The sequence below is a fragment of the Symphalangus syndactylus genome, chromosome 5 (assembly GCF_028878055.3).
Source record: "Symphalangus syndactylus isolate Jambi chromosome 5, NHGRI_mSymSyn1-v2.1_pri, whole genome shotgun sequence".
NCBI lineage: Eukaryota > Metazoa > Chordata > Mammalia > Primates > Hylobatidae > Symphalangus > Symphalangus syndactylus.
In genome coordinates, this window is record NC_072427.2 from 42234431 (window position 1) to 42262358 (window position 27928).

At 44.5% G+C, this 27928-nt stretch overlaps 1 protein-coding gene across 6 annotated transcripts in view; it reads left to right on the forward strand.

Moving 5' to 3' along the window:
- DAPK2 (death associated protein kinase 2) overlaps window positions 1-27928 on the forward strand; it is a 140588-nt gene that overhangs the window by 73864 nt on the left and 38796 nt on the right. For all 6 annotated transcript variants that reach the window (XM_063638939.1, XM_063638941.1, XM_063638938.1 and 3 more), the window contains exon 4: window positions 1963-2101. In XM_063638939.1, coding sequence (XP_063495009.1) covers window positions 1963-2101 — 139 coding nt within the window. The remainder of the gene's footprint in view (window positions 1-1962; window positions 2102-27928) is intronic.

Genomic DNA, 27928 nt, shown 5'->3' on the forward strand with positions numbered 1-27928 from the left:
TGTTACAAAATATGATGGTGGGACAGGCAGAGGATACACATTCCCATTCTAAAAGGAAGAATAGGAAAGAATAAAGGAGTGACAGGTTCTGAGCCAGTACAAAACATTGAGAATAATCTTTGGCTCAATGCTCTGCCCTCCAGGCCCATGGGAGCGGAATGGAGGTCTTGCCCCTGCAGCTTTGAGCAACCCTGCCCATAAGGCTTTGCTCTCCAAACATTGGCCCCCACACCAAAGGCAGTTCTCTGCCCAGGGGCCCACCAGCTCTCTAAGGCATCTTTTGAAATCCAGATGAAGGCAGCCACACACCCACCAGCTTTGCTTGGCACAGCGCATGCCACACTGTTGCCCTCCAGGAGCCACACCTGGTATGTCTGAGGAGTGTGGCAACAGAGTTTGGAGACCAAAGCCCACAATGTGAGGCACCACTGGGCAGTGGAGGCCCCTCCTTTGATATTCTGCCCTCTAGGCTCTGGCACTATGAATCTGTGATGGGAGGGACACCCCTCTTTTCACCCCCATGATCTCTGAAATGACTTCAGGGTTATTCTTCCATTGTCTTGGACAATCGGTCCTGGCTTCTGTTTAGATGGCTGACTAATCCCCTTATTGTCTTGATGAATAGCACCTGGCTTCCCTGCAGAGTCATATTAATCTTTTTATCAAATGGTTGCTTGGTCACACCTATGTTCTTTCCCAAACAGGTTTTCTTATGTTTTCCAATATGAGGAGGCTGAGAATTTTTCATACCTTTGAGCTTTCTTCCCTTTGAGTAACAATTTTGTCTTTAAACCATTTCTTTTCACATTTTACTTTAAGTAGTCAAGAGGAACCAGGACACTCTTTCAACAGTTTGCTTAGAAATTTCCTCAGCCAAATATTCAATTTTTATTGCTTACAAGTTCTGCCTCCTATAAAACATTAGAGCACACACACAATTCAGCCACGTTCTCTGCTACTTTATAACAAGGATGCCCTTTCCTCCATTGACCAGACCAGTAACATGTTCCTCATATCCATCTGAGACATTATCAGAATGGCCTTTCCATCTGTATTTCTACAAATATTTTGTTGATGGCCACCAAGAAGACTGAGAATCTCCTCTCTTTGTGATCCCTCACCCTCACCAGAACCACCCTTACAGTCCACTCGTTCATGGCAATGTAGGCTTTTTCTAGTTGGCACCCCAAACCTCTTCCAGCCTCCACTTGTTAGCTGATTCCAAAGCAGCTTCCACATTTTTAGGTATCTGTTAACAGTAGCACTCCACACTTGGTACCAATTTCCTCTCTCAGTTCATTCAGGCTGCTGTATAACAAAATAACCATAAACTGGGTGGCTGACAAACAACATAAACTTACTTCTCACAGTCCTGGAGTCTGGGAAGTCTAAGATCAAGATGAAGGTTCACTTCCTCATAGATGGCTGTCTTTTGACTGTAACTTCACATAGTGCAAGGGGAAAGTGAGCCCTCTGAGGTCTCTTTTATAAGGGCACTAATCTCATTTGTGAGGGCTCTAACCTCATGACTTAATGACTTCCCAAAGGCCCTATCTCCTAATACCATCACCTTAGGGGTTGGAATTTCAAAATATGAATTTGGAGGAACGCAAACATTCAGGCTAAATAATCTGCTTGTTTTTGTCCCCTGCCGTCTCAGACATATGGAGGGGAGAGGGCAACCTCCAGGGTGACTGGGACCAGGGCCTAGAGTGGAAGCAGAGGCCCTTCTGACAACACCTCCAGGGTGATTCCTGCCCTTGTGATCCAAAAGAAAGAACAAAGCAAATAGGAGCAAAGTCAGTCCCTGGCACTGGACAAAGCCCCAGACATAAGCAAGGGGGATTCTGCCATACAAGTTCCCTGGGGGGTGAGGATCAGGGCTTGCACCCATCAGCCCAGCCTCATGACATGCAGAGCTGACTGGGCCTGGGCCTCCCCTCCCCCGCTGGTGTTTTACAGAGTGTCTGGCGGAGAGCTCTTCGATTTCCTGGCCCAGAAGGAGTCACTGAGTGAGGAGGAGGCCACCAGCTTCATTAAGCAGATCCTGGATGGGGTGAACTACCTTCACACAAAGAAAATTGCTCACTTTGATCTCAAGGTCAGTAAGGGGAGAAAGGGAAGAGAATCAAGTTTAGGAAGAAGAGGTTTAGTCCCTCCTGGTGTCTTTCCCAGGATGGGCCCGGTGCCCACCAGCCCTCCTTTCTCATCTTACAATGAAAACCACTGAGCTCATGGGAAAGAGATGATGCCATGGAAATGTCCACCTTCTCAGCTTCATTTTTCATAGCAGGGTTTCTGCACACAGGAGCTGACTGCAAGAAGCTGCTTAAATCAGACTTCAGGCACCTTATTTATTTCAGGGAGCAGTAGGGAACACTTTCTAGATAAGTAGACCGATGACAGGAAACTTGAAACGAAACACCTTTCACAAGACTGAACTTTTCAGTACCAAAGAACTAGAAATGTTTGGAGGATTGCTGAAGTTGGCTGGCTCGCTAGACCCATTCACAGTGCAGCCTCCATCATCCCTTGACCAGAGCTTGTAACTCCTGGAGCCCAGGGACCACTGGCTGCCCTCCCCCCCTCACCACCCCGACTGTGCTCCAAACTGTGGCCATAAAACTGCTTGTAGGGGCCACTGATCATTTGTGGTGACTGGTATTCAGGATTGAGAAAGTTCACTGTGACCACATAGGACTTCATAAAGCAAGAATGTGGTCAAAGTAGAAGGATCGGTTCCCTTAGTAACCGAGCTCAGTTGCATAGACTAATGAGCCTATACAGATACTTAACGTGTAAAGGTCCTCTAACTTTGATCAATTCTATGACCTGTTTGCTGGGGAGATCCCTTCATTTTTCTATCCAGAAATCCCTGTGGTCTTTCAAGCATGGTGCTGGGTGCCTGGGTATTGCTGCAGATACAAAATTCACTGAGGCCCTGTCTGAGATTACTTCATGTTTTCCAGGAACCTTAGTGTAGGAGATAGAAAAACCAGCAACTCTAAGTACTATGCTAGAAGGAAGCCCAGGGTGGGTGGCGAGGCTAAAGGAGGGGACCTCTAAGTCCAACCAGGGTATCAGAGAGGGCTCCCTGGAAGAAGTGCTATTTAGTTGAGTTCTGAAGGATTGGCAGGAATTAGAAGAAGGGAAGGGCCTTCTAAGGAAAAAAGGCCAGCAGAATACATGGTCACAAAACAGCGCAATGCATTCAGGGAAGTACAGGCACAGGAAGTGTGTGCTGAGTGGCTGGGGAAGAAGTCAGGAAGAGTGCAGGAGGCAGACACAAGGGTCTGGGAGCTAAGCCAAGGAGCTTGCACTTTACCCTGAGAGATAAGGGTTCAGGTGAGCAGAGAAGTGAGGTGAGCATGTACATGTTTCAGAATGATTCCTCTGGCTGGGAGGATGGATAGGCTGGAGACAGCCTGGAGGCTGGGGCTCAGCTAGGAAGCTAAAACAATAATCTAGGTAAGATGTGAGGAGGGGACAGAGTGAAGATCTTTTGCAGAGGTCAATCTGAGGATTGATTTGGTGCCTAATTAGAGGCAGAGATGAAAGAGAGGACAGGGTTCTGGATGACAGCCAAGTTCTGGCTTGTGCCCCTGGCCCAGAGAGGATCTGCTGTGTCCATTGTCTCACAGTGGCTATGCCAGGGCGGGGGCTCGGTTCTCATATGAGTTCCTACCCCAGCTCTTATTCTACTCTGCCTCATAGGGTGACCTTCTATGAGTCCCCTTAGCATGGTCCCCCTTCCTTATGCTCATTGTCACATTTTTTTTTTTTTTTTAATAGAGACAGTCTCGCTCTGTCACCCAACTGGAGCACAGTGGCGTGATCACAGCTCACTGCAGCCTCGACTTCCTGGGCTCAATCTATCCACCTGCCTTAGCCTCCTGAATAGCTGGGACTAAAGGCGTGTGCCACCATACCTGGCTAATTTTTGTATTTTTTGTAGAGGCGGGGTCTTGCCATGTTGCCCAGGCTGGTCTTGAGCTCCTGGGCTCAAGTGGTCCACCCACCTCAGTCTCTCAAAAGTGTTGGGATTACAGGCATGAGCCACTACATCTGGCCATGATTGTCACAGTTTGTTTTTGGTGTTTCTTTTTAGGGGGGACAGGGCCTCACTCTGTCAGCCAGGCTGGAGTGCAGTGGTGCGATCTCAGCTCACTGCAGACTTGACCTCCCAGGCTCAGGTGATCCTCCCACCTCAGCCTCCCAAGTAGCTGGGACTACAGGAACATGCCACCATGGCTGGCTAATTTTTGCATTTTTTGTATAAATGGGTTTTCGCCATTTTGCCTAGGCTGGTCTGGAACTCCTAGGCTCAAGCAATCTGCCCACTTCAGCCTCCCGAAGTGTTGGGACTACAGGCATGAGCCACTGCTCCTGGCTGTCACGGTATTTTTTAATACTCCAACAGAAGTCTTCCAGAGTTTTACTGAGGCATCACAGGGTAAAAACTGGGGTCACTGAGGATGGTGAGGCCTGGGCAGGCCTTTGAACCTCAGGGTGGTAACAGCAGGAAATGGTCTGCCTTGATTGCACCTGTGTGCCTTCCTGGTACTGCTATGGACAATTAACTTGTTGTTTTCTTGGATCTTTGCTGGCTCCAGGAGAACAGCTTCAAAATGGGCTCCTTTGTCTTCTTGAATGGGTCTGGTAGGAGGAGTGGCTGGAGCCCAGCAGGCACCAATGACTGTAGCAGGTTGGTGATGTTTGGCTTGCCTTTGTGGCAACTCGCTGTGGTGGGGAGAGCACTGGCTTGGAATTAGCCAGGCTGGGTTACCATGTACCATGATACACGTGAACCTCAGCTTTTCAGCTTCAGTGCAAATAATAATACCTGCCTGGCAGAGCTGTAAGGGTTAGAGAGAAGCATTAAGTGCCAAATGTGGAATAGGTGCTCTGTAATAGTAGCTGTTATTGTTATTCCCCTTCTCAGAATAGAGGAAAAGGAAATCGAACTTTGTTACAGTGTTTTGGGCCCCATAGACTAGGAAAACAAACCCTGCGAGTACAGTTCTGCTAATAAATTGCCCAGCAGAGAGCTGAGTTGGTTGCTAGGTAGAACTGCTGGCAAGGGCTGGTGAGGCTCCGGGGCTAACTTGGACATTTTCCATGACCTGGAAACAGTCTGGGTTTTCCTTGGATGCATGTGAGGTGAGGATGCTGCCAGTCCCCACCATGGCCAGGTATCCTTAGAGTTGTGAGGACCTGAGCTTTCTGATTCTTCCACCCGTGGGTCCCTTGGCCTAGGCCCACCTGGGCAACTTCAGGAAGTGATGAGTAGCTGGAACTCAGAAGGATTACCTCATGATTGGGTAGATGTTTCCTAACGCCAGAATGTGGGTATGCCTGCCTCCTGGCTGGAACATTCCGTCTCCTGGAGGTTATCATGCAATTAAGATCCAGCTGGTAGCTTAGAGGAGGCTTCTTGGTTCTGTGTTGTTTCCCACCATATAAAGTCCACATTTTTCTTCCTGATTTTCATTCTCCATGATCGATTTTCACTTTCCTCTCCTGCTTATATTCTGTCAACTCCTTGCCAAGCTCAGGGTCCTTACTGCCCCAGGAGCACAGCCAGCATGTTGTCTCCACACCCTCACCCATAACCTGTGCTCCCTGCACACCTTCCAGCTTGAAGGGGCAGGTAATAGAACAGGGTTCGCGCTCTTGCCTACCTTTGGAATGTGAACAACCTCTCTTCAGGCTGGTGTTTAATCAGCTTCTCCTATGTTCAGCCATTGTGCAATGGACAGTCAGGCTCTGTCCCTGCTCACCACATGCTCCTAGCCTGGTTTCAGGGAACAGACAAATGGACATTTTTTTTTTTCTTTTTGACGCAGGGTCTCGCTCTGTTGCCCAGGTTGGAGTGCAGTGGCACAATCTCGGCTCCCTGCAGCCTCCGCCTCCTGGGTTCAAGTGATTCTCCTGCCTCAGCCTCCTGAGTAGCTGGGATTATAGGTGCCTGCCACCACGCCCAGCTAATTTTCGTATTTTTAGTAGATACAGGGTTTCACCATGTTGGCCAGGCTGGTCTTGAACTGCTGACCTTTGGTGATCCCCACCACCCACCTTGGTCTCCCAAAGTGCTGGGATCATAGGCATGAGCCACCATATCCAGTCCGAATGGACAAATTAATATGAGATAAGCAGTATTGGTAAAAACAGGAGACAGAGCAAGATGACTGAATAGAAGCCTTCACTGATCACCCTCCCTGCAAGAACACCAAATTGAACAACTATCCATACACAAAAAAAGCACCTTTATAAGAACCAAAAATCAGGTGAGAGGTCACAGTACCTGGTCTTATTTATTGTTTTATTTTATTTTATTCTTTTTTTTGAGACTGAATCTTGCACTGTCACCCAGGCTGGAGTGCAGTGGCGCAATCTTGGCTCACTGCAAACTCCACCTACCAGGTTCACGCCATTCTCCTGCCTCAGCCTCCTAAGTAGCTGGGACTATAGGCACCCACCACCATGCCCGGCTAATTTTTTTGTATTTTTAGTAGAGACAGGGTTTCACCATGTTAGCCAGGATGGTCTCGATCTCCTGACTTGTGATCCGCCCGCCTCGGCCTCCCAAAGTGCTGGGATTACAGGTGTGAGCCACTGCGCCCAGCCCACGGTACCTGGTTTTAATTTCATATCACAGAAAGAAGCACTGAAGAGGGTAGGAAAGACAGTCTTGAATCACCTATACCACCCCTTCCCCATCTTCTGGCAGCAGCCATGTTGCATGGAGAAAGAACCTGTGCACTTGGGGGAGGGAGAGTGCAGGAATTGTGGGACTTTGAATTGAAACTCAGTGCTGCCCTGTCACAGCAGAAAGCAATACCAGGCAGAACCCAGCTGGAACCCATGGAAGGAGCATTTAGACTAGCCCTAGACAGAGGAGAATCGCTCATCCTAGTGGTCAGAACCTGAGTTCCAGCAAGCCTCACCACTGCAGACTAAAGTGCTCTGGGTTTCTAAGTAAACTTGAAAGGAAGTCCAGGCCACAAGGACTGCAATTCCTGGACAAGTCCTGGTCCTGTGCTGTGCTTGCAGCCAGTGGACTTGGAGGGTACACCTAGCGAGACATCAGTTGGGATGGCCAAGGAAGTGCTTGTACCACACCTCCCTCAGCCCCAGGCAGCGACTCCAGGAGGGAATCCTTCCCTCCACTTCAGGAGAAAAGGGGGAAAAGTGAAGAGGACTTCGTTTTGCAATTTGGATACCAGCTCAGCCACAGTAAGATGAGGCATAAGGCAGAGTCTTGAGGCCCCCATTCCAGGCCCTAGATCTCAGACAACATTTCTAGACACTCCCTGGGCCAGAAGGGAATCCACTGCCTTGCAGGGAAGGACCCAGTCCTGGCAGGATTCATCACCTGCTGACTAAAGAGGCCCTGGGCCCTGAATAGTCAGCAGTGGCATCCAGTGTATCACTCAGAGACGTGCACTCAGAGACATGCTGGCTTCAGGTGTGACCCAGTACATTCCCAGCTGTGGTAGCTACGGAAAGAGGAAAGGGAATGATAGAGGGGACTTTGTCTTGCAGCGTAGATACTAGCTTGGCCACAGTGGGGTAGAGAACCAAGTGGGCTCTTCGGGTTTCCAATTTCAGGCCTTGGCTCTTGGACAGCATTTCTGGACCTACCCTGGGCCAAAGGGGAGCCCACTGCCCTGAAGGGAGAGTCCCAGGCCTGGCAGCATTCACCACAAGCTGACTGAAGAGTGTTGGGGCCTTGAATGTACGCTGGCAGTAGTCAGGGAGTACTTGCCATAGGCCTGGGTCAGTGGGGGCTGTGGGGAGAGATGTCCCCGCTTGTGGAAAGGAGAGGGAAGAGTGGGAAGGACTTTGTCTTCTGGCTTAGATACTGGCTAGGCCACATTAGAATAGAGCACCAGGTAGATTCCCAAGGTTTCCAGCTCCAGGCCCTGGCTCCCAGATGGCATCTCTGGACCACCCAAGGCAGGGGGAAGCTCACCACCCTGAGGGAAGGACACAAGCCTGGCTGGCTTTGCCACCTGCCTATTGTAGAGCCCTAGGGCCTTGAGCAAACATAGCCAGTAGCCAGGCAGCTGTTATAAGCCTTGGGCAAGACCCAGCGCCATGCTGGCTTCAGGTCTGACCCAGCACAATCCCAGTGGTGATGGCCACAGGAGTGCTTGTGTTACCCCTCCCCTAGCCCCAGGCAGGTCAGTACAGAGAGAGGCTTCATTTATTTGGAAGAAAGTAAGGGAAGAGAACAAGAGTCTCTGCCTCATAAACCAGATAATTTTTCTGGATCTTATCCGAAACTACCAAGGCAGTACCTTTACAAGTCTGCAAGAACCACAGCATTACTGGGCTTGGGGTGTCCTCTAATACAGATATGGCTGGAGTGACCAAAAACTTAGATTACAACACTCAAGTCCCTTCAAATATCTGGAGAGCCTTCCCAAATAGATGGGTACAAACAAACTAAGACTGAAGACTAGAATAAATACCTAACTCTTCAGTGCCCAGACATCAATAAACATCCACAAGCATCAAAACCATCCAGGAAAACATGACTTCACCAAATGAACTAAATTAGGCACCAGGGACCAATCCTGGAGAGACAGAGATATGTGACCTTTCAGACAGAGAATTTAAAATAGCTGTTTTGAGGAAACTCAGTGAACATCAAGATAACACAGAGAAGGAATTCAGAATTATATCAGATAAATTTAACAAAGAGATTGAAATAATTAAAAAGAATCAAACAGAAATTCTGGAAGTGAAAAATGCAATTGATGTACTGAAGAATGCATCAGAGTCTCTTAGCAGCAGAATTGATCAAGCAGAACAAAGAATTAGTGAGCTTGAATACAGACTATTTGGAAATACAGAGTCAGAGGAGACAAAAGAAAAAAAAAAGAATGAAGCATTCCTATAAGATCTAGAAAATAGCCTCAAAAAGGCGAATTTAAGAGTTATTGGCCCTAATGAGGAGGTAGAGAGATAGAGGTAGAAAGTTTATTCAAAGGGATAATAACAGAACTTCCCAAAGCTAGAGAAACATATCAATATTCAAGTACAGAAAGGTTAATAGAACACAAAGCAGGTTAAACCCAAATAATAATCAAACTCCCCAAAATTAAAATAAAGACATTTAATAATCAAACTCCCAAAAGTCAAGAGTAAAGAAAGGATCCCAAAAGCAAGAGAAAAGAAACAAATAACATACAATGAAACTCCAATATGTCTGGCAGCAGACTTTGCAGTGGAAATCTTATAGGCCAGGAGAGGGTGGCATGACATATTTAAAGTGCTGAGGAAAAAAACTTTATTCTAGAATAGTATATCCAGCAAAAATACCCTTCAAACATAAAGGAGAAATAAAGACTTTCCCAGACAAAGAAAATCTGAGGATGTCATCAATACCAGGCCTGTCTTACAAGAAATGCTAAAGGGAATTCTTCAGTCTAAAGGAAAAGGACATTAATAAGCAATAAGAAACCATCTGAAGGTGTAGAACTTACTGGTAATATTAAGTACACAGAAAAACACAGAATATCATAACACTGTAATTGTGTGTAAACTACCTGTATCTTGAGTAGAAAGACTAAATGATGAACTGATCAAAAATAACTACAATGTTTCAAGACAGACAGTACAATAAGATATAAATAGAAACAAAAAGTTAAAAAGTGAGGGGAGAAAGTTAAAGTGTAGAGTTTTTATTAGTTTTCTCTTTGCTTGTTAGCTTGTTTATGCAATCAGCATTAAGTTGTCATTAGTTTAAAATAATGAATTATATGACAGTGTTTGTAAGCCTCATGGTAACCTCAAATCAAAAAACCTACAGCAGAGACATAAAAAAATAAAAAGCAAGAAATTAAAACTTACCACCAGAGAAAATTACCTTCACTAAAAGGAAGACAGGAAGGATAGAAAGAAGGAAAAGAAGACCACAAAACAACCAGAAATAAAAAAGCAAAGTGGCAGGAGTAAGTCCTTACTTATCAGTAATAACATTGAATGTAAATGGACTAAATTCTCCAATCAAAAAACATAGATTGGCTGAATGGATTAAAAAACAAAAAACAGTTAAGAGGTTCCAAGATGGCCGAATAGGAACAGCTCCAGTCTGCAGCTCCCAGCATGAGTGATGCAGAAGATGGGTGATTTCTACATTTCCAACTGAGGTAGTGGGTTCCTCTCACTGGGGCTTGTCAGAAAGTGGGTGCAGCCCATGGAGTAGGGCAGGGCATCACCTCATCCGGGAAGCACAAGGGGTCCGGGAATTCCCTTTCCTAGCAAAGGGAAGCTGTGACAGATGGTACCTGGAAAATCGGGACATTCCCACCCTAATACTGTGCTTTCCCAATGGCCTTAGCAAACGGCACACCAGGAGATTATATCCCGTGCCTGGCTCGGAGGGTCCCATACCCACAGAGCCTCACTCACTGCTAGCACTGCAGTCTGAGATTGAACTGCAAGGTGGCAGCGAGGCTGGGGGAGGGGCATCTGCCATTGCTGAGGCTTAAGTAGGTAAACAGTGGCCAGGAAGCTCAAAGTGGGTGGAGCCCACTGCAGCTCAAGGAGGCCTGCCTGCCTCTGTAGACTCCACCTCTGGGGGCATGGCATAGCTGAACAAAAGGCAGCAGAAACTTCTGCAGACTTAAACGTCCTTGTCTGACAGCTTTGAAGAGAGTAGTGGTTCTCCCAGCATGGAGTCTGAGATCTGAGAATGGACAGACTGCCTCCTCAAGTGGGTTCCCGACCCCCGAGTAGCCTAACTGGGAGACACCTCCCAGTAGAGACTGACTGACACCTCATACAGCCAGGTGCCCCTCTGAGACGAAGCTTCCAGAAGAGGGATCAGGCAGCAACATCTACCGTTCTGCAATATTTGCTGTTCTGCACCTTCCACTGGTGATACCCAGGAAAACAGGGTCTGGAGTGGACCTCCAGCAAACTTCAACAGACTTGCAGCTGAAAGTCCTGATTGTTAGAAGGAAAACTAACAAACAGAAAGAACATCCACACCAAAACCCCATTTGTACGTCACCATCATCAAAGACCAAAGGTACATAAAACCACAAAGATGGGGAGAAACCAGAGCAGAAAAGCTGAAAATTCTAGAAATCAGAGGCCTCTTCTCCTCCAAAGGAACGCAGCTCCTCGCCAGCAATGGAACAAAGCTGGATGGAGAATGACTTTGACAAGTTGAGAGAAGAAGGCTTCAGACGATCGGTAATAACAAACTTCTCTGAGCTAAAGGGGGATGTTCGAACCCATCGCAAATAAGCTAAAAACCTTGAAAAAAGATTAGACGAATGGCTGACTAGAATAAACAGTGTGGAGAAGTCCTTAAATGACCTGATGGAGCTGAAAACCCTGGCACGAGAACTATGTGATGCATGCACAAGTTTCAGTAGCTGATTTGATCAAGTGGAAGAAAAGGTATCAGTGATTGAAGATCAAATGAATGAAATGAAGCAAGAAGAGAAGTTTAGAGGAAAAAGAGTAAAAAGCAACCAAAAAAGCCTCCGAGAAATATGGGACTATGTGAAAGGACCAAATCTACGTCTGATTAGTGTACCTGAAAGTGATAGGGAGAATGGAACCAAGTTCGAAAACACTCTGCAGGATACTATCCAGGAGAACTTCCCCAACCTAGTGAGGCAGGCCAACATTCGAATTCAGGAAATACAGAGAACGCCACAGAGATACTCCTCAAGAAGAGCAACTCCAAGACACATAATTGTCAGATTCACCAAAGTTGAAATAAAGGAAAAAAATGTTAAGGGCAGCCAGAAAGAAAGGTCGGGTTACCCACAAATGGAAGCCCATCAGACTAACAGCAGATCTCTCGGCAGAAACTCTACAAGCCAGAAGAGAGTGGGGGCCAATATTCAACATTCTTAAAGAAAAGAGTTTTCAACCCAGAATCTCACATCTAGCCAAACTAAGCTTCATAAGTGAAGGAGAAATAAAATCCTTTACAGACAAACAAATGCTGAGAGATTTTGTCACCACCAGGCCCTCCCTAAAAGAGCTCCTGAAGGAAGCACTAGACATGGAAAGGAACAACTGGTACCAGCCACTGCAAAAACATGCCAAATTGTAAAGACCATCAAGGCTAGGAAGAAACTGCATCAACTAACGAGCAAAATAGCTAGCTGACATCATAATGACAGGATCAAATTCACACATAACAATATTAACCTTAAATGTAAATGGGCCAAATGCTCCAATTAAAAGACACAGACTGGCAAATTGGATAAAGAGTCAAGACCCATCAGTGTGCTGAATTCAGCAGATCCATCTCACGTACAGAGACACACAGGCACAAAATAAAGGGACGAGGAAGATCTACCAAGCAAATGGAAAACAAAAAAAAGCAAGGGTTGCAATCTTTAGTCTCTGATAAAACAATTTTAAACCAACAAAGACCAAAAGAGACAAAGAAGGCCATTACATAATGGTAAAGGGATCAATTCAACAAGAAGTGCTAACGTTCCTAAATATATATGCACCCAATACAGGAGCACCCAGATTCATAAAGCAAGTCCTGAGAGACCTACAAAGAGACTTAGATTCCCACACAATAATAATGGGAGATTTTAACACCCCACTGTCAATGTCAGACAGATCAATGAGACAGAAAGTTAACAAGGATATCCAGGAATTGAACTCAGCTCTGCACCAAGCAGACCTAATAGACATCTACAGAACTCTCCACCCCAAATCAACAGAATGTACATTCTTCCCAGCACCACATCACACTTATTCCAAAATTGACCACATAGTTGGAAGTAAAGCACTCCTCAGCAGATGTAAAAGAACAGAGATTATAACAAACTGTCTCTCAGACCACAGTGCAATCAAACTAGAACTCAGGGTTAAGAAACTCACTCAAAACCACTCAACTACATGGAAACTGAACAACTTGCTCCTGAATGACTACTGGGTACCTAACGAAATGAAGACAGAAATAAAGATGTTGTTTGAGACCAATGAGAACAAAGACACAACATACCAGAATCTCTGGGACACATTTAAAGCAGTGTGTAGAGGGAAATTTATAGCACTAAATGCCCACAAGAGAAAGCAGGAAAGATCTAAAATTGACACCCTAACATCACAATTAAAAGAACTAGAGAAGCAAGAGCAAACACATTCAAAAGCTAGCAGAAGGCAATAAATAAGATCAGAGCAGAACTGAAGGAGATAGAGACACAAAAAACCCTTCAAAAAATCAATGAATCCAGGAGCTGGTTTTTTGAAAAGATCAACAAAATTGATAGACCGCTATCAAGACTAATAAGAAAAGAGAGAAGAATCAAATAGATGCAATAAGAAATGATAAAGGGGATATCACCACCAATACCACAGAAATACAAACTACCATCAGAGAACACTATAAGCACCTCTACGCAAATAAACTAGAAAATCTAGAAGAAATGGATAAATTCCTTGACACATACACCCTCCCAAGACTAAACCAAGAAGAAGTTGAATCCCTGAATAGACCAATAATAGGCTCTGAAATTGAGGCAATAATTAATAGCCTACCAACCAAAAAAAGTCCAGGACCAGACAGATTCACAGCCGAATTCTACCAGAGGTACAAGGAGGAGCTGGTACCATTCCTTCTGAAACTATTCCAATCAATAGAAAAAGAGGGAATCCTCCCTAATTCATTTTATGAGGCCAACATCATCCTGATACCAAAGCCTGGCAGAGACACAACAAAAAAGAGAATTTTAGACCAATATCCCTGATGAACATCGATGCAAAACTCCTCAATAAAATACTAGCAAACCGAATCCAGCAGCACGTTACAAAGCTTATTCACCACAGTCAAGTTGGCTTCATCCCTGGGATGTAAGGCTGGTTCAACATATGAAAATCAATAAACGTAATCCATCATATAAACAGAACCAAAGACAAAAACCACATGATTATCTCAATAGATGCAGAAAAGGCCTTTGACAAAATTCAACAACACTTAATGCTAAAAACTCTCAATAAACTAGGTATTGATGGGATGTGTCTCAAAATAATAAGAGTATTTATGACAAATCCACAGTCAATATCATACTGAATGGGCAAAAACTGGAAGCATTCCCTTTGAAAACTGGCACAAGACAGGAATGCCCTCTCTCACCACTCCTATTCAACATAGTGTTGGAAGTTCTGGCCAGGGCAATCAGGCAAGAGAAAGAAATAAAGGGTATTCCATTAGGAAAAGAGGAAGTCAAATTGTCCCTGTTTGCAGATGATATGATTGTATATTTAGAAAACCCCATCGTCTCAGCCCAAAATCTCCTTAAGCTGATAAGCAGCTTCAGCAAAGTCTCAGGATACAAAATGTGCAAAAATCACAAGCATTCTTATACACCAATAACAGACAAACAGAGAATCAAATCACGAGTGAACTCCCATTCACAATTGCTTCAAAGAGAATAAAATACCTAGGAATCCAACTTACAAGGGATGTGAAGGACCTCTTCAAGGAGAGTTACAAACCACTGCTCAATGAAATAAAAGAGGACACAAACAAATGGAAGAACATTCCATGCTCATAAATAGGAAGAATCACTACTGTGAAAATGGCCATAATGCCCAAGGTAATTTATAGATTCAGTGCCATCCCCATCAAGCTACCAATGACTTTCTTTACAGAATTGGAAAAAAATACTTTAAAGTTCATATGGAACCAAAAAAGACCCCGCATTGCCAAGTCAATCCTAAGCCAAAAGAACAAAGCTGGAGGCATCACACTACCTGACTTCAAACTATACTACAAGGCTACAGTAACCAAAACAGCATGGTACTGGTACCAAAACAGAGCTATAGACCAATGGAACAGAATAGAGCCCTTAGAAATAATACCACACATCTACAACCATCTGATCTTTGGCAAACCTGACAAAAACAAGCAATGGGGAAAGGATTCCCTATTTAATAAATGGTGCTGGGAAATCTGGCTAGCTATATGTAGAAAGCTGAAACTGGATCCCTTCCTTATACCTTATACAAAAATTAATTCAAGATGGATTAAAGACTTAAATGTTAGATCTAAAACCATAAAAACCCTAGAAGAAAACCTAGGCAATACCATTCGGGCCATAGGCATGGGCAAAGACTTCATGACTAAAACACCAAAAGCAATGGCAACAAAAGCCAAAATTGACAAATGGGAGCTAACTAAATTAAAGAGCTTCTGCACAGCAAAAGAAACTACCATCAGAGTGAACAGGGAACCTTCAGAATGGGAGAAAATTTTTGCAATCTACCCATGTGACAAAGGGCTAATATCCAGAACCTACAAAGAGCTTAAACAAATTTACAAGAAAAAAAAACAACTCCATCAAAAAGTGGGCAAAGGATATGAACAGACACTTCTCAGAAGAAGACATTTATGCAGCCAACAGACACATGAAAAAATGCTCATCATCACTGACCATCAGAGAAATGCAAATCAAAACCACAATGAGATACCATCTCACACCAGTTAGAATGGCAATCATTAAAAAGTCAGGAAACAACAGGTTCTGGAGAGGATGTGGAGAAATAGGAATGCTTTTACACTGTTGGTGGGACTGTAAACTGGTTCAACCATTGTGGAAGACAGTGTGGCGATTCCTAAAGGATCTAGAACTAGAAATAGCATTTGACCCAGCCATCCCATTACTGGGCATATACCCAAAGGATTATAAATCATGCTGCTATAAAGACACATGCACACATATGTTTATTGCGGCACTATTCACAACAGGAAAGACTTGGAACCAACCCAAATGTCCATCAATGATAGACTGGATTAAGAAAATGTGGCACATATACACCATGGAATACTATGCAGCCATAAAAAATGATGAGTTCATGTCCTTTGTAGGGATATGGATGAAGCTAGAAACCATCATTCTGAGCAAACTATCACAAGGACAGAAAACCAAACACCACATGTTCTCACTCATAGGTGGGAAATGAACAATGAGAACACCTGGACACAGGGTGGGGAACGTCACACACCAGGGCCTGTCATGGGGTGGGGAGAGCGGGGAGGGATAGCATTAGGAGATATACCTAATGTAAATGACGAGTTAACGGGTGCAGCACACCAACATGGCACATGGATACATATGTAACAAACCTGCACGTTGTGCACATGTACCCTAGAACTTAATGTATGATAACAAAAAAAAAGACCCAATGGTATGTTGCCTACAAGAAATGCATTTCAACTACAAAGGCACACATAGACTAAAAATAAAGGGATGAAAAAAGATTTTTCCAGGCCAATGGAAACTAAAAAAGAGCAGGAGTAGCTATATTTACATCAGACAAAATAGATTTCAGGATAAAAACTTTAGAGAGACAAAGCCATTATATAATGATAAAAGGGTCAGTTCAGCAAGAAGATATAACAATTGTAAATATATATATGCATCCAACACTGGAGGACCCTGCTTTCAGCATTGGACAGATCATCCAGGCAGAAAATCAACAAAGAAACATAGGACTTAATATGCATTATAGACCAAATGGACCTAATAGATATTTACAGAACGTTTCATCTAATAGTTGCAGAATACACATTCTGCTTGGCACATGGATCATTCTCAAGGATGGACCATATGTTAGGCCACAATACAAGTCTTTAAAAAAATTTTTGGCCAGGCGTGGTGGCTCACGCCTGTAATCCTAGCACTTTGGGAGGCCGAGGCGGGTGGATCGTGAAGTCAGGAGATTGAGACCATCCTGGCTAACATGGTGAAACCCCGTCTCTACTAAAAATACAAAAAAATTAGCCAGGCATGGTGGTGGGTGCCTGTAGTCCCAGCTACTTGGGAGGCTGAGGCAGGAGAATGGCGTGAACCCAGGAGGTGGAGCTTGCAGTGAGCCGAGATTGCGCCACTCCACTCCAGCCTGGGTGACAGAGCGAGACTCCGTCTAAAAAAAAAAAAAAAAAATTGAAATCATATCAAGTATCTTCTCTGACCACAATGGAATAAAACTAAAAAATAATGAGGAATTTTGGAAACTATACAAACACATGGGAATTAAATAATATGCTTCTGAATGACCAGTGGGCTATTGAAGAAATTAAGAAGGAAATTGAAAAATTTCTTGAAACAAATGATAATGGGAATACAACATACCAAAACCTATGGGATATATTGAAAGCAGTATTAAGAGGGCTTTTGCAAACCAACCCAAAATTAGTAGAATAAAAGAAATAATAAAGATCAGAACAGAAATAAATAAAAGTGAAATGAAGAAAACAATACAAAAATCAGTGAAACAAAAAGTTGGTTTTTTGAAAAGATAAAATCAACAAACTTTTAACCAGACCTACTAAGAGGAAAAAAGACCCAAATAAATAAAATCAGAGACGAAAAAGGAGACATTACAACTGATACTGCAGAAACTCAAAGCATCATTAGTGGCTACTGTGAGCAACTATATGATTTCGAATAGGCTGGAAAACCTAGAAGAAATGGATACATTTCTAGACATGTACAACCTACCAGGATTGAACCATGAAGAAATCCAAAACCTGCACACCAATAATAAGTAAGAAGATCAAAACTGTAATATGAAGTTTCCTGGCAAAGAAAAGCCTGGGGCCGTATGGCTTTACTGCTAAATTCTATCAAACATTTAAATAAGTACTAATGCCAGGCCAGGTGCTGTGGCTCATGCCTATAATCCCAGCACTTTGGGAGGCTGAGGTGGGGAGAGCACTTGAGCTCAGGAGTTCAAGACCAACCTGGGCAACATGGAGAAGCCCCTTCTCTACTGAAAATACAAAAATTAGCGGCCGGGCGCGGTGGCTCACGCTTGTAATCCCAGCACTTTGGGAGGCCGAGGCGGGCGGATCACGAGGTCAGGAGATCGAGACCACAGTGAAACCCCGTCTCTACTAAAAATACAAAAAATTAGCCAGGTGTGGTGGCAGGCGCCTGTAGTCCCAGCTACTCGGAGAGGCTGAGGCAGGAGAATGGCGTGAACCTGGGAGGCGGAGCTTGCAGTGAGCCGAGACTGCGCCACTGCACTCCAGCCTGGGCGACAGAGCGAGACTCTGTCTCAAAAAAAAAAAAATTAGCTGGGTGTGTTGGTGCATGCCTGTAGTCCCAGTTAATTGGGAGGCTGAGATGGGAGCATCACCTATGCCCTGGAGGCAGAGGCCACGTGAGCCATGATCACGCCATTTCACTCCAGCCTAGGTGACAGAGCGAGACCCTGTCTCAAACAATGACAACAACAACAACAAAGAACTAATACCAATCCTACTCAAACTATGCTGAAAAATGGAGGGGGGAATACTTCCAAACTCGTCCTAAGAGGCCAGTATTATCCTTATACCAAAACCAGACAAAAACACATCAAAGAAAACTATGGACCATGTCCTTGATGAACATTGATGCATTATACCAACAGAGTTAAGGAAAAAACATATAATCATTTCAATTGATGCTGAAAAAGCATTTGATAGAATTCAACATCCCTGCATGATAAATATCTCAACACAATAAGAGCTGTATATAACAGACCCACTGCTAGTATCATACTGAGTGGTAAAACCTGAAAGCCTTTCCTCTGCAATCTGGAACACAACAAGGATGCCCACTTTCACCACTGTTATTCAACATAGTACTGGAAGTCCTAGCTAGAGCAATCAGACAAGAGAAGGACATAAAGGGCATCCAAATTGGACAGGAAGAGGTAAAATTATCCTTGTTTGCAGATATAATCTCATATTTGGAAAAACCTGAAGACTCCACCAAAAAATTGTTAGAACTGATAAACAAATTCAGTAAAGTTGCAGGATACAAAATCAACATATAAAAATCAGTAGTATTTCTATATGCCAACAGCGAACTATCTGAAAAAGAAATCAAGAAAGTAATCTCACTTACAATAGCTAAAAATAAACCTAGGATTAACTTAACCAAAGAACAAAATATGTGAAAGATCTCTGTAATGAAAACTATAAAACATTGATGAAAGAAATTGAAGAGGACACACAAAAAAATGGAAAGATATTCTATGTTCATGGATTGGAAGAATTAATATTGTTAAAATATCCATACTACCTAAAGCAACCTATAGATTCAATGCAATCCCTATCAAAATACCAATGACATTTTAACAGAAATAGAAAAAACAAAACCTAAAATTTATATGGAACCACAAAAGACACAGAATAGCCAAAGCTATCCTGAGAAAAAAGAACAAAAGTGGAGGAATCACATTATCTGACTTCAAATTATACTACAAAGCTATATAGTAACCAAAACAGCATCATACTGGTATAAAAACAGACGCATAGACCAATGAAACAGAGTAGAGAACTCAGAAACAAATACATACATCTACAGTGAACTCATTTTCGACAAAGGTGCCAACAACATAACTGGGGAAAGGACAGTCTCTTCAATAAATGGTATTGGGAAAACTACATATCCATATGCAGAAGAATGAAACTAGACCCCTGTTTCTTACCATATAGGAAAATTCAAAATGGATTAAAGACTTAAATCTAAGACTTCAAACTATGAAACTACTAAAAGAAAACATTGGAGAAACTTTCCAAGACATTGGATTAAGCAAAGATTTCTTGAGTAATACCCCACAAGCATAGGTAACCAAGAAACATAGACAAATGGCATCACATCAAGTTAAAAAGCTTCTGCACAGCAAAGAAAACAATCAACAAAGTAGAGACAACCCACAGAAGGGGAGAAAATATTTACAAACAACCCATGTGACAAGGGATTAATAACCAGAATATATAAGGAGCTCAAACAAGTCTGTAGGAAAAAAATCTAATAATCTGATTCAAAAATGGGCAAAATCAGCACCACAGGAAAGGTTAAAAAATGGGCAAAAGATCTGAATAGACATTTCTAAAAAGAAGACATACAAATGGCAAACAGGTGTATGAAAATGTGCTCAACACCATTGATCATCAGAGAAATGCAAATCAAAACTACAGTGAGGCATCATCTCACCCCAGTTAAAATGATTTTTATCCAAAAGACAGTCAGTAACATGCTGGTAACAATGCTGAGAAAGGGGAACCCTCGTACACTGTTGGTGGGAATGTAAGTTAATACAACCACTACGGAGAACATTTGGAGGTTCCTCAAAAAACTAAAAATAGAACTAACATATGATCCAGCAATCCCACTGCTAGATATACACCCGAAAGAAAGGAAATCAGTATATCGGAGAAATATCTGTACTTGTGTGTTATTGCAGCACTGTTCACAATTGCCAAGAATCGGAAGCCACCAAAGTGTCTCTCAGCAGACAAATGGATAAAGAAAATGTGGTAAATATACACAAATAAGTACTATTCAGCCATAAAAAGAATGAGATCCTGTCATTTGCAACAACTTGGATGGAACTGAAGGTCATTATGTTAAGTGAAATAAGCCAGGTACGGAAAGACAAACTTTGTATGTTCTCATTTATGGGAGCTAAAAATTAAAACAGTTGAACTCATGAGAGATCGAGAGTAGAAAAATGGTTGCCAGACCTGGATGGAGCTGGAGGCTATTATCCTAAGTGAAAAAACTCAGGAATGGAACACCAAACATTGTATGTTCTCACTCATAAGTGGAAGCTAAGCTATGAGGATGCAAAGGCACAAGAATGATACAATGGACTTTGGGGACTCGGGGGAAGGGTGGGAGGGGGGTGAGGCATAAAAGACTGCAAATTGGGTTCAGTGTATACTACTCAGGTGATGGGAACACCAAAATCTCACAAATTACCACTAAAGAACTTATGTAACCAAACACCACCTGTTCCCCCAAAGCCCATGGAAATAAAATTTCTGGTTGCCAGAGCCTCAGAAGGGTAGAGGGGCCAGGCCAGGGGTGGGGGGAAGGGAGACTGGTTAATAGGTACAAATAGATAAATGAAGATTATCTAGTATTTGATAGCACAATAGTGTGTAGCTAACAATAAGTTATTGTACATTTAAAAATTACTAAAAGAGCATAATTGCATTGTTTGTAACACAAAGGGTAAATGCTTGAGATGATGGATACCCTGTTTATCCTGATATGATTATTATGCATTGTATGCCTGTATCAAAATATCTCACATACCCCATAAATATATACACCTACTATGTACCCACAAAAATAAAAAAAAATAAAAAAAAAAAACAGATCATGGCATGCTCTTGCCCAAAAATCTGTGATGAGTCCTTGTTAGCTATAGGATGAATGAACCCACTCTTAGCATGGAATTCTCGGGCCTTTCTTGTACTGCCTTAGCCCTATTTCTGGCCTCATCCACTGTTCCTCTCTCCAAAACCTAGCCCTGGGCAACAAGATACAGATACATATCCTGGCCTCTCTTCTCCTCTGTTTGTGCTATTCTCATCCCGGATGCTGGTGCTCTTCCTTTTTTCTACTCATGGATTTCCTGCTAATCACTCAAGGCCCAACAGAAGTGCCATTTCCTCCGGAACACCTTCACCATCCTTGCCACCTCTGAAAAGCATAACTAAGAACTAATCTGCCTTTCTGCTTCTGTTGTTCTTTGTATAAACTTTTTTTTTTTCTTGAGATGGAATCTTGCTCTGTCTCCCAGGCTGGAGTGCAGTGGCAGGATCTCGGTTCACTGCAACCTCTGCCTCCCAGGTTCAAATGATTCTCCTCCCTCAGCCTCCTGAGTAGCTGGGATTACAGGTGTCTGTCACCACGCCAGGCTAATGTTTGTATTTTTAGTAGAGATGGGTTTTCACCATGTTGGCCAGGCTGGTCTCAAACTCCTGACCTCAAGTGATCCGCCTGCCTCAGCCTCCCAAAGTACTGAGATTACAGGCATGAGCCAGCACGCCTGGCCCTGTGTACAAACTTCTGCTGAGCATTGATCACAATGAGTCACTTTCTGCTACCTAGTGCCCAACAAATGCTGAGTTACTCAGTGTTGAACAAATGAGTGAATGGGTGAATGAATGAGTGAATGCGTTAGTGAAAACCAGGCACACACACGGATGGCCAAGGCCCTTTCATGTCTTACCTGGAAAATACAGAAGAGATTGCAGGTGGATTTCAATTTACTGATACGAACATTTGTTGAAGGTCTACTGTATGCCAGGGGGTAGAGTGACAAACATCAATGTGCTATGGTACCAGCCTTCCAGGAGCCCATCATCTACTAGGAGCTGGCCATAGTGAGACTCGATGGGGATGCCATTGGAAATAAAAGGTAACCAATTCTCACCAACAAACGCTCGCTGCCAAGGAGTGCGCTCTCTGTCTCTGCAGAGTGGAGATCATCCTGGTGTGTGTTGTACATCCACCACAGAAAGCCCGCTGATGTGGGTAGGTGGAGGTGATGTGCATAGACGATGTCACCTATCTTGACATAGATGGAAGGGACACTGGGGCTGACTGCCCTTTGGTACCTGGTAGCACTAGATGTACCTTCCACGGGGTGGATCACCAGGAAACAGGGCTCAGTATCACCCAGGAACCTCACCCCCGTGCATGATTCCAACACAAAGGCCTTGTAGAGGGCGTTTTTGTGTGGTTTTGTGTTTGTTTTGGATTTGGGAGCTTCCCCTCTGAGTAATGGTATGTCCTTCCTCCACCCCCAATCTGCACCCAAGCCTGATCCAACTTGAGAACTCAGAAATGGAAGGTGAAATTTCAGGTCTGATGGTATTTTATGCCAAAATAACAAGTCATGAGAATTGATGAAAATTCTATGCAGGCCAGGAATCCAGAACCCCAGGGAGGGGGGAATTGCTTTATATAAACAGTGTTAAGAGGTATGAATCCTTGAGTAAGATATTCCAAAAAATCCACACTCCTCTATGCCCTGAGTCATTCTGCGAGCTGTCCTTTAATAATGTGTGATGAAGTCTGCTGGCCAAGCTGTCATGAGGATGTTAATACTTCAAATGTGTGTGGAACTTTCTGGAACATGGTGTGTTTACATGTCTGTTTTCTCATTTGATCCTCACTGAAGTACAGGATCTTGTCACTTTTTTACATATAGGCAATGGAGATTCAGAGAGGTTAAGTAACTTGCCCAAGATTACACAGTATTAAGCGACAGGGCTGAGACTTGAACTTAGCCAGTGAGGAAACACTAAACAAAGCTGGAGGTCACCAAGTTTTATTTTACCACATTCTAACAGTACAGATTTCTTACTTCCTTAGGTTATGCCTTTTACACACAGTTAATCCCAAAACAAAAACAAAACAAAACAAAACAAAAAACTGTTTTTTTCTTTCTGATAGTTGTTTTTTTCTTTCTAATAGTTGTTTTCTCTTTCTGGCTGGGCACTGTGGCTCATGGCTGTAATCCCAGCACTTTGGGAGGCTGAAGCAGGAGGATTGCTTGAGCCCAGGAGTTTGAGACCAGCCTGGGCAACAGAGTGAGTCTCTACAAAAAAAAAAAAATGTTTTTTAATTAGCCAGATGTGGTGGTACATGCCTGTAGTCCCAGCTATTCAAGAGGCTGGGATGGGAGGATCACTTGAGCCCAGGAAGTTGAGGCTGCAATGAGCTGTGATCGCACCACCGCACTCCAGCTTGGGTGATAGAGTGAGACTATGTCTCAAAAAAAAAATTGTTTTCTCTTTCCAATAAGTTATCCCTCATACTTAAAAATTTAATTTGTATTTTATTAATTGCTATAGAATGTGCATACATTTGAAAGTAGAACTTATGCCTGGAGCTATTTCCATACGAAAACCTGAAGGCATGGAGTGGAGGTGAGACTTGGTAGAAATCTAACTGGCAAGATCTGTTAGGATGAGACTGTAAAGGTTCAGGGCCAGACCAAAGAGTTTCTATCAGCAGTCACAGCATGGAAGTCTTTTTCCCTCAAAACTTTTTATTGGGAAAAAAATTTCAGAACATTTGAAGAAATTGGGAGAATACAATAGACATCATTAAACCCTCTCCTTACATTCAACATTCGGCCATATTTGCTTTACCATATTAACATTCCCATTTTGCAAGTGAGGGACCCAAGGCTCAAAGAGATGAGTGACTTGCCAAGGTCACAGAGCTAGGATGGGTAGAAGTGGAATTGAACCCCTATCTACCTAAGGATGGGGCCTTCTTTAGCACTGGTTTTCTAAACACTGGACTCCAACTGATTTTGACTTCCTTGCAGGCTTGCTTCAAAGCCATGACTCTTGGAGCCAACTCCTGGTGAGTTGGATTTAGTTGGTTTGGGAATTCCGACAGGCAATTAGCACAGATGGGGGCCCCCTAAAGCACAGCTAGGTGCTCAGAATGCCTGAATCCAGGCCCAGGCTCCTCACTGGTTAGATGGGAGCAACATCCATCCCAGCCTCACCCATTGGCTTTGAGGGTCTGATAAAGGGAAGGGAAGGGAGAGCCCACGGCAAATGCTGGTGGTGTGTGGGTGTGTGGCACAGACCATAAAGCCAGTGTGCTGCTTAGCCCAGGACTGAAAGCCAGTGGTCCTGGAATGGCCTTGAAAGTGAATTTTTATTTCTCTCCGCCTATCCCATGAGAGTATAGAGACAGAGCAGATCACTATCTTTTCTTTCCTGCTTTACCCAGTAGGGCAACAGGGGGTCAGAGCCACACAGTGGCCTACCCCAGAGGAGGAGGCAGTCATGGGTGAGTAGCCAGAGGCTGTGGTTTAACAAATCCAAGTGCAACTGAGTTCAGGCCCTTTCCTAAGCCACAACTGTGGGTTTTCTGGGAAAAACATGGAGCTGGGCAGCAAACTGATGAGGCACCAGAGCTAGGTTGGAAATGGCAAACCAGCAGGCAAGGGTGATCTCAGAAGGCACGCCGGCATCAGCTAGAGGAGGGAAGGCCATGTGGGCGAGTGGAAAGCACACAGGATTTGGGGTCAGCCTGCGCTTGAATCTCAGCTCCATTACCTATTAGCTGAGGCAATGTGGGCAAAGGATCTCTTGTGCCTTGGTTTCTTCATCTGTAAAACTGGGGTCATGACAGCACTTGCTTCAGAGGGTGAGGACCAAATGAGACACATGTGACTACTTTGTAAACTGTGAAGTGCTACAAGTTTTGTTCTCCACGGACCTCTAGGTTGGGTGTGTGGAGGAATGCAGGAGGAGTGTGAGAAGCAGGCCCTGCCTTCAGCAAGTGTGCGGTCTAGCAGTGATACGGTTTGGATCTGTGTCCCCACCCAAATCTCATGTTGAACTGTGATCCTCAATGTTGGAGATGGGGCCTGTTGGGAGGTGACTGGATCATGGGGGTGGATTTTCCCCTTAGTGCCTTGGTGCTTTTCTCATGATAGTGAGTTCTCACAAGATCAGGTTGTTTAAAAGTGTGAGGCACCTCCCTTCTCTCTCCCTCTTGCTCCTTCTCTGGCCAGGTAAGATGTGCCTGCTTTCCCTTCACCTTCTGCCATGAGTGTAAGTTTCTTGAGGCCTCTCCAGAAGCAAAAGCTGCTATGCTTCTTGTACAGCCTATAGAACCATGAACCAGTTAAATCTTTTTTTTTTTTTTTTTTTTTTGAGATGTAGTCTCACTCCATCATGCAGGCTGGAGTGCAGTGGTGCGATCTCCACTCACTGCAACCTCCGCCTCCCAGGTTCAAGTGATTCTCCTACCTCAGCCTCTGAAGTAGCTGGGATTACAGGTGTGTGCCATCACACCCAGCTAATTTTTTTGCGTTTTTTCTTAGAGGTGGGGTTTTGCTATGTTGGCCAGGCTGGTCTCAAACTCCTGACCTCAGGTAATTTGCCCACCTCAGCCTCCCAAAGTGCTGGGATTACAGGCATGAGCCACCGCGCCCATCAGGTATTTCATTACAGCAATTCGAGAATGGACTAATACAAGTGAGGAAGGCAAGACTCACTCACAGAGCTCTTGGTGGTGGTTGGTGCTACGGGTCAAGCTTGTTGCATGAATGGAGATGGGAGAAGGAAGAAGAGCTGGGCTGCATATCCAGATGATGCTTCTGGAGGAGAGAAGATATGGGCAGGGCCTGGAGTTCAATAGGCAGATGATAAAGATTCTCATTCTGGGAGGGAGAGACATCATCAAGCAAATAGTCACAGAGATTATGATAACACCTATAGGCCACTTTATATGCCTTGTTTGATCCTCCTAGTAACCCTCTTGAGGTAGGTTTTATGATTGTTATTCCTAATTTATAGGTGAGAAACTTATGCTGAGAGAGGTTCAATAACTTGCCCAATGTCAGGCTGCTGGTAAATAACTTGTCAGGCTGCTGGTAAATGGCAGAACTGGGATCCAAACCCAGATCCCAAGGCATGTGCAGTTAGCCATTATCTATATTCTCCAAAAGCAGGATGTGTGAGAGATGCATATGTGACTGCACTGGCTCATTTCTTTATTTGTCCAGTAAACAATAACTGGGCCCTGCTATAATGCCAGCCACCCTTGGGTGCTGGGGATGGATATGAAAGGCAAGGCCCTTGTCCTCTCTCATGGGGCTTTAGTATAGCGGGGACAGGACATGTAAGGAAGGAATTGTAGTGCAGCTGGCTCTCTGCCAGAGGTGTGTGCAAGCTGGGGACAACTAGCTGTGTGTTGGAGGGGAGGGAGATCATAGAAGAAGTTCCAGTGTGTGTGGGAACTGGGTAGGGAGGGGGAGAAGGAGCTTATCAGGAAGGTTGTTCCAGTGGAGTGAACTGCAGGATGGGTTGCGGTGATGAAGAGGTAACAGGGATGTAGCAGAGGGAAAGCGGGCAGGGAGTAGGAGGTAGGGCAGCAGGGCCTTGAATGCCACACAGAGGCAGGCATTGGGCATGGGCCACACTGGAGACTTGTGGGGAGGGGCTGGCTGTGGTCCCATCGACAGTGTGCAAGGAGAGGGAGCTGAGCACCCTCGAAACCTGTCCACAGAGGCCTAGCATGGAGCGGCCTTCCTTTCTCAGGTTGCCCAGCACTGCCTGAATAATCTGGGGCTGTGCTTGACATGGCTGGTGGATTGGTAGGCAGCTTCCTTGTCCCCACAGCACAGCCCTGGCTGGGCCTCTGCTTTGCTGAGCAGAGCAGCCTCACTCAGCAGGCGGCAGGCCACACGGGCGTCTGGAGAGGGCACCGGGCTGGAGGTCCTTGCTCAGTGACCTTGGTAGTTTCTTGATGTCTCTGGGCTACTCTGACATGAAGGGACTAAATGATCTCTGAGGTCCCTTGCAGGCCCAACATTGTGAGCTCCCAGGGATGACTGTTCATGTTGCATCCCAGAAAAGAATGAGCAAACATAGCCGCTGTTCTCTGAAATCTCACTGGGTGCTGCTCCTTACATAAACCATCTCTCTCAATCACAGAGCAACCCCATGGCTCAGTAGGTTTTGCCCCCATTTTATAGAAGGGAAACTGAGCCTCTAAGAGCTCCAGTGTCTGTCCAATTTTCATATTATGAATAGCAGAGCTGGGATTTGAACCCAGACTTGCGTTTGTCTTTTGTACTTTACAACATAGCCCCCCAAGGGTGTCTTCATCCTGCTTAGACTTCTGGACATGCTGTGCTGGGCCCACAGGCCATGGGTGCCCCACCGGATGACCACGTTCTGGTCGGCACTACAGCAGGCACCTCTGGCCAGATCCTCCAGGACACAAAGGAGCACATTGGCCTCTCCCATGGTTGCCTCCCTGGCGGGATGAGCTGGGTGGGTTTGTTTTGACAAGGGTATTTCTGCCTCCTGGTGGCAGGCAGGCCCTGGGCTGGGCAGTGGCGGCACCTGTGGGAATGTGACCCCTCCCTCCAGCCGTGCTTTGGAGGTGATGTCAGGTATGTGGGTGAAGTATTTGATTGAAGTAAGTAAAGCTGGAGGAGAATGACAGGAGTGGGGAGTATGGATAGGATCGGACTACCCCGGAGGGCACTCTGGCTTGGACCCAGCAGTGTGTGGTTGCAGCAGCCTGTTCTTCCTTCCTGACCTGGGGCCAGGAGACCTGCGCCTTTACACGTCCTGCCTTAGAGCCCAAAGCAG